At 36.0% G+C, this 7,268-nt stretch overlaps 1 protein-coding gene across 3 annotated transcripts in view; it reads left to right on the top strand.

Annotated features, from left to right (window-relative positions):
- LOC135208811 (putative methyltransferase DDB_G0268948) overlaps positions 1-7,049 on the top strand; it is a 30,781-nt gene extending 23,732 nt beyond the window's left edge. For all 3 annotated transcript variants that reach the window (XM_064241346.1, XM_064241348.1, XM_064241347.1), the window contains exons 2-8: positions 39-186; positions 1,191-1,348; positions 2,808-2,910; positions 3,466-3,567; positions 4,364-4,464; positions 4,665-4,799; positions 6,683-7,049. In XM_064241346.1, the coding sequence (XP_064097416.1) occupies positions 39-186; positions 1,191-1,348; positions 2,808-2,910; positions 3,466-3,567; positions 4,364-4,464; positions 4,665-4,799; positions 6,683-6,776 (841 nt within the window). In that variant the 3' untranslated portion in view covers positions 6,777-7,049. The remainder of the gene's footprint in view (positions 1-38; positions 187-1,190; positions 1,349-2,807; positions 2,911-3,465; positions 3,568-4,363; positions 4,465-4,664; positions 4,800-6,682) is intronic.
- The last annotated feature ends 219 nt before the right edge of the window (positions 7,050-7,268 follow it).

Consider the following 7,268-nt stretch of genomic DNA (forward strand, 5'->3'; position numbering starts at 1 on the left):
GTTTGACATTTAATAACTGATTTTCCATTTGTTTGCAGGACCCAACGAAAAAGGTACAATGGCCACGAAAAAGTTAGCAGACATGGTTTTGCTAACTCGGAGTTAGCCAAGACCTACATCGAATTTCGTCCGTCACCGCCTGACTCTCTGATTAAGAAAATCATAATGTCTGTTTGTGAAAAACGGGTAAGAGATAATCGACCTTCCTTCAGTAAGGAGAGTGAATATACATTAATTGCTCACGATTTACTTGAGTCATATTCTCATGATCACCCATAAAGCTGTCAGAAACTTCTGAAGCAACATATGTTTGTATTACACAGCATTAAGCATTATATCCTTTTGTATATACAATAACTAAAATGCAATATCTAGAACCTTAACTATAGACTTAGATAGATATATATATATATATATATATATATAATATAAATATATATATATATATATATATATATATATATAATATATATATATATAATATATATAGATATATATATATATATAGTGTGTGTGTTGCGTGCGTGCTTGTACGAATTGTACATATATACGTTCGTTTATAACGAACAGGTTTGTAACGAATTCAGGCGTATAACGAATGAAAAGTAATTCCCTGGTCGCAGTTCAGTAAAACTGTAGGTATGTAACGAATTATTTATTACGAAATCAGGTATATAACGAACTTCTTTGTACGACCCTGGGACCGTTTTCTAAGTAAAAGATACCAGTTGTAAAGAAATGATCATTTTATTGTTAAACAAACGTCAGACAATTGTTATCCAAGTGAAACAAGAATTAATATGCTGTTACTTTCTCATTTTTTTTCTTTTAAAGGTTTTAAATAAAGAAAAAACTACAAACATAACTTTAATTTTGCTTTAAACATTAAAATACACATCCAGTTCTTAAACTAACAATGGCTTTTATTGAAATGTATTAGAAAGCTTGAAGCACAAGGAGGATCGATACTTTACCGTCTAGATTTCATTCTATATATCAAAAAAAGGGAGGTAGGCCAATCCAGTCATTCAGAGTAACTCCTTTTATAACGAATGATGCCTATAACGAATTGAAGAAGACAGTCCCCTGGAATTCGCTATAAACGAACTTTGTGTATGTATATAGATTTATATATACACCAAGGTTACTGAATATCTTTTGAGTGATGTACATTCCCTGATCTTCTCTAGCCATCGCCACTGCAACTGTGCGTAGATGTCGGTTGCGGGTCGGGACAATCCACTGAGCAGTTAGCCACTTCCTTTGAGCGAGTGATTGGGGTTGACGTGAGCCCAGATCAACTAGAGCTCGCCCGGAGCAGAAATACTTTTAAGAATATTTCTTACAGGTGAGAGTTACAAGGACTCACGTGTACGACAAAAGAAGCACATCCTCTGTGCGAACATTATATGGCTGTGTCCTTAGACCATGTTGCAAGTACTACTCGTTATCGTTCAACGGTGTAATGTAAAAGTGCAGCATTTTCGCTATTCAGAAACCATGCGCGCGCTCTTTTGTTTATTCATTTCTATAGTAGACTAAAAGTACAACGAATTCACTTTAATTACCATGACTAAGTTTGTCTGTTTGTGTGTGCTGTTTGTTAACATTAATACGTTCCTTCTAACAGTATGAGGTTCCCCCCCAAAAAATAAATATGATGGTAACTGCCACATTCCTGAATTGTAGACGAACCCTTGTGCTGAAAACTTCACAACAATATCCCTTTTCATATAGGCACACAAGCCCATCGGTAATGCGTCAATCCCGACCCATAACACACACTGCACCATTCAGTCTCATTTCCTATATATTTGGGCCTTTCTTTCTAGTGCCCGGGCTTTCCTCTCCTCACTCCAGACACTTTAGAATTATATATCGTTCCCCTTTCTTTCCACATGACTAGATCCAAGGTCTAGAGCAATGATTCCCAACCAGGAGCCCTGGGGTTCCTTATGCCGTCGATGGTCAAGGGTTCGGCAAGAAGTCTGGGAATAAATATGTATTGCAAATGACGCTGATCTGAATTTAAAAAGCTCGAATAGCAGTGGTAGATATTATATGATTTATATAAAGTAAGTTATTATATATATATATATAGATATATATATATATATATAATATATATATATATATATATATATATATATATATATAGAGAGAGAGAGAGAGAGAGAGAGAGAGAGAGAGAGAGAGAGAGAGAGAGAGAGAGAGAGAGCGCCTGTAGTTAAAGGTTACCAAGGATATGAAAAATTGTTTCAGGGGTTCCTTGAAGGTATAAAGGTTGGTAATCACTGGTCTAGTCTCTAGAACTTGACTAGGCCATCATAAAACGCTGTTCCATCTTTCACCTACTTGTCCTAGCCACTTCTGTGTGGATCCACATTTCTCATCCTTTTGCCACATCTTACTGTGTAAACATTTATAAAATATTTAACCTTCCCCTTTTATTCACATGTATCCACTCTTCACTTTCATCACTTGCTTTGAGTCATATAGCCCTTCTTTATTTCTCCGTTGGCTGAATTTTGAAAGAATATTATGTTGCTGTTTAATTTATGGTCTCTAAGACAGACGGTTGCGAAGCCACAACATAAAACTTACATCCAATCCAAGGAAACTCGAATCTCCCGTAAATATAATGTGCTGCCTATTTCTGAACTGCCATTAGTTTGACGCTATACAATAGTCTTATATACCGTTGTTATTTCTAAAGCTCATCTATTCGTGTACACTCATTTATAAATACATACGAAACGTGACAGTGCTATTTCATGTGAAAATTTTAACTGATTATCTCTCCCCAGCGAAGGATCGGCCTATTCAATTCCAGTGGACAATAACAGCGTAGACTTGGTTTCAGTATGTGCAGCTGTTCACTGGTTCGACATGAAGCCCTTTTATGCTGAGGTTAGTGTCACAATACTACGTTGATCACACAAGAGATAATTTTGCTCTATACTGGTTTGTCTGAAAAGGAAAAAAAAATTGTATCGATTAGTGTTGGTTCGGTGTAACAAAGTTCTTGCTTACTGACCTAATTTTAACATGTATATTATTATATTGCTATAAACTTCATGCCAATTACTGAAACGTGGAGCTCATTACATATTTTGTATATGTTCAGAAAATGTTCAAGATAGTTTAGTCATGGACATATTATATAACAGCAGTGTAAGAGCAAAACTTTTGAATGGAAATAATGAAATATAGCACCGTGTAGAGGAGCAGTTATTCTTCATACGCCAAGGAAAAGAATCAGTATGAACAAAATCACTTAGTAATAATTGTAGTAGCTAATTTGAAAATGCGAGTACGCATATTATATATATAGTAATATATATATCTATATATACTATATTTTTTTTTTTTTTTTTTTGTTTTTTTTTTTTTTTTTTTTTTTTTTTTTTTTTTTAATGCAGTTCACGAATACTTTCAGTAAATGAATGACTATTTTTTTGACAGGTAGATCGTGTACTACAACCGGGTGGTATCCTAGCTTGCTACAGTTACCATGGTTGCTCCCCGGTCTATCAAGGGCAGAGCTTTCGCAAGGAATTCATAGAGGTAAGATCACAATAAATCCTCATTTAGTAAAAAAAAAAAAAAAAAAAAAAAAAAAAAAAAAACTTCAAGAACAGTGGCAAAGTTTCTGAACATTAGACTTCATCTTATGATGTGGAAAAAGTCAGAAGTCCAATTGATTAGTATGTGTGTTTGGTTATTAAATATGTAATGAATAAAAAAATTTACATATAAAAATGGTTCGCACTGGAAGCCATCAAGTAAAGATACTGTCCACAGTCTAAGGAATTCTTTTCCTTGGACCTTAATACTGTCCGCCTAGCGCCTCAGTGGTGTGATCTTGACCTGCCACCTCGGTGGTCGCGAGCTCGATTTTCGGGCATTCCGTTGAGGTGTAAAGAGATGTGTATTTCTGGTGATAGAAGTTCACTCTCGACGTGGTTCGGAAGTCACGTAAAGCCGTTGGTCCCGTTGCTGAATAACCACTGGTTCCATGCAACGTAAAAGCACCATACATACAAACAATATACTGTCCGTCTGATTAAACTAATCGGGATTACCGGTAAAACTTGTTAAATGTCTACGGTACTGAGGTGTGTTCCATCTTTTGCTGTTACTCAAAACTTTTTTATGTTTCTGGTTTTTTTATGCTAGTTTTTTTCTTTTACTTATGAGCAGTCTGTAAAGAAAGGTTCTTTGCCATTTGATATGTTCCGTAAGAATTGACGCTCTCTCCAAACGAAACTGGCCACTTTGTTTTCCCATCCATAGAAACCTACTTATAATGAAATCCATAGATTTAACCCTCAGCTTATCATCTATATTTTCATTTCCCCAGATATGGGATCGTCTGAACGAATATTGGTCAGAAGGACATAATCATCTCAGAACAGATTACTCTGAACTTCCTCAGTTGTACTCTGAAGATTTTCTCTTGAGGTAATATTTCCGTTTTTCTACTTTTTGGCAGTAAAAGCTCTCTCTCTCTCTCTCTCTCTCTCTCTCTCTCTCTCTCTCTCTCTCTCTCTCTCTCAGAGGGAATCCTTTGCAGCGTTTATTGGCTATGTTTATGGTGCTTCTTCTTTATTTGGTAATATAAATCTGCGTGCTCTTATCTCTTCTCCTTCTTCTCTTGCCAGAGGATTCAGCGTTGAACAAGACGTCAGCCTGGATGCCGTGATAGGATACATATCGTCTTGGTCAGCCCTCTCCAAGAAAAGAGAGAAAGAAGGAGACGAAGCGGCCGACAGATTCGTCCAGGATTCCAGAAACAGGTAATCCTCCCAGTTCCAGAAACAGGTAATCCCCCCAGCTCATGTCATCCGGTATAGGGGGACAGTGCACCTCACGTGGGGCTATAGTAGATTCACATCAACCGTGCATTTTATGTCTAGGCCAGTCCCTTACGACGCTTCTGATTGGCTGTTGATAAGCCAATCATATGGCTGGAAACTCTCAGCCCTGTGATTGGCTTATCAACAGCCAACCAGGAGCGTCGTAAGGGACTGGCCTAGACATCAAATGCACGGTTGATGTGAATCTACTATAGTTCCTCGTTGGACGGGTGGTTTACATGCTCGCCTGCCGATTCGGTAGTCTGGAGTTCGATTCTCTGCTCTGCCAATGTGGAATCAGAGGAATGTATTTCTGGTGTTTAGAAATTCATTTCTTGATATAATGTGGTTTGGATCCCATAATAAGCTGTAGGTCCCGTTGCTAGGTAACCATTTGGTTCCTAGCCACGTAAGAGTATCTCATCTTTCGGGATCAGCTCAGTGGTAGGGTTAAACTAAGATATACGTAACTTATCTTCAAGTGGTGTTCTTTTGGCATTACTAAAAGGTGCTTGCAGCTTCCCTTCGGCCCTTAGCTACCCCCACTTTTTGGCCTTTTACTTCACCTCCGTTCCCACCTCCTTTCTTCAGCCTTGCTGTCCAACCTCTCTTCCACTTCCACATCCTCATACTCCCTGTTTCCACTGTCTTAAGAACTGAGTGGCGAAAAGTGACCCAGCGCTTGGCTTGACAGCCTTGATTTATTAAATCAAATCCTTTCATCTAATTCGTAGTGATGAAAGGATGTATGAGAAAATTTTTATTTTTAATTCCACCCAATATTTTTACCGTTTCCAGTTTTTCCTTATTATTTGTTTTTTCCTGGACAGCCATGACATGTAAAGTTCAGTCCATTAGGGTTCCGTGTGAGGAAAATAAACAATAATAAATAAATAAATAAATAAATAAAATAAAATAAAATCAAAACTTGGATAAGATACTTTAATGAGCATGTTTCCGCCACCCCACCCCCCCCCCCCCAAAAAAAAAAAAAAAAAAACTACCTAAATGTTAAAGAAACGGATTTATGTGCATTCTTTCACAACAAATTTATACGCACAATCATACGTCTATACATTCATGCTAAGAAATATATCGATAAAACATGAGGTGAATATCTATCGAACATTTGCGTAAGGAATATCCATCATTTTACTTGTTCAGTAATAGTGCTGAATCATCAATATCTTTTAACTATGCTGTAAAACCCTTTGTTAGAGGGAAAAAAAAACAGTTTTCACGCGTAATAGGCTTATTCATCTGTATTACTGGACTGGATATCGTCTCTGTTATATATATATATATATATATATATATATATATATATATATATATATATATATATATATATATATAATAGTATACATGAGAAACCCTACGTTACAGACGAGGCAGGATCCATTGCATATATGATTGTACATCGCCTTCACTTACATGTATTTATTTATCGTGAGTACACATTATATTATTTTTCTATTTGTAGCTTTATATACTTGTTGCAACCTGGGAATCTGAATTCCGTACAGTAGTCAGAGTGGAATAAATTTCTATAGATATTTAGGTAGCGGAGAAGTTAAGAGTTTACCTCATAGGGTCGGTACTACCCACAGGCACGCAGAACTCATAAACAAACGAGCATTTATAGTATATATATAATATATATATATATATATATATATATATATATATATATATATATATATATATATATTGTGTTAACTGTCTAAGCTATACCGAATGTAATAATGATAATAATAATAAATCCCCTTAGTCTGGAAATTAAGACCTTCAAACCCTGTATGATTCGTTTCGTCTTTGAACAGGTTGCTGTCGGCGATGGGAACCCAGGAGTCTAATCCACCGATGAAGAGGAGGTACGATTACTTCCTGAGATTCTGGCGGAAGCCAATTTCATGAACGAAGAAGAGGCGACGATATAGTGATAGGAAACATCTTAGGTGATATTTCCGGGCATTTCATGAAAAGTAAAGATTTGGCATCAAAAAGGAGAATATTTGTTTCTATAGTATATCAGTATTTTAGTATTTTTAGTAGATGTTTTTATTTGTGAATAGGCATTTCGAAAAATCTCCGATATTTGTTATTACGAAACATGCCTGCGTTTGCGAGCAGGCTAAAATTTTGTTCATTAGTGAAACGAATAAAGGGAATAAACATAAGAGCAATAAGGGTTAATGTTTTACTCAGTTTCACTCCTTACATCTCCTTGTGCTGACATTTTGAATAAAAATCAATCATTGCATTTAAAAATTTTCTTGGTTCAGTTATGAGTTAAATCAAAATAAGAGGTAAGTACAAAATTATTGTGCGCGGTATGTTACGCACGTTAAAAAAGCATTAATTGCATCTCTAAGTATTGTTCGAGACTATTTACCTTTATTGAAGCTT

The sequence above is a fragment of the Macrobrachium nipponense genome, chromosome 35 (assembly GCF_015104395.2).
Source record: "Macrobrachium nipponense isolate FS-2020 chromosome 35, ASM1510439v2, whole genome shotgun sequence".
Classification (NCBI taxonomy): domain Eukaryota; kingdom Metazoa; phylum Arthropoda; class Malacostraca; order Decapoda; family Palaemonidae; genus Macrobrachium; species Macrobrachium nipponense.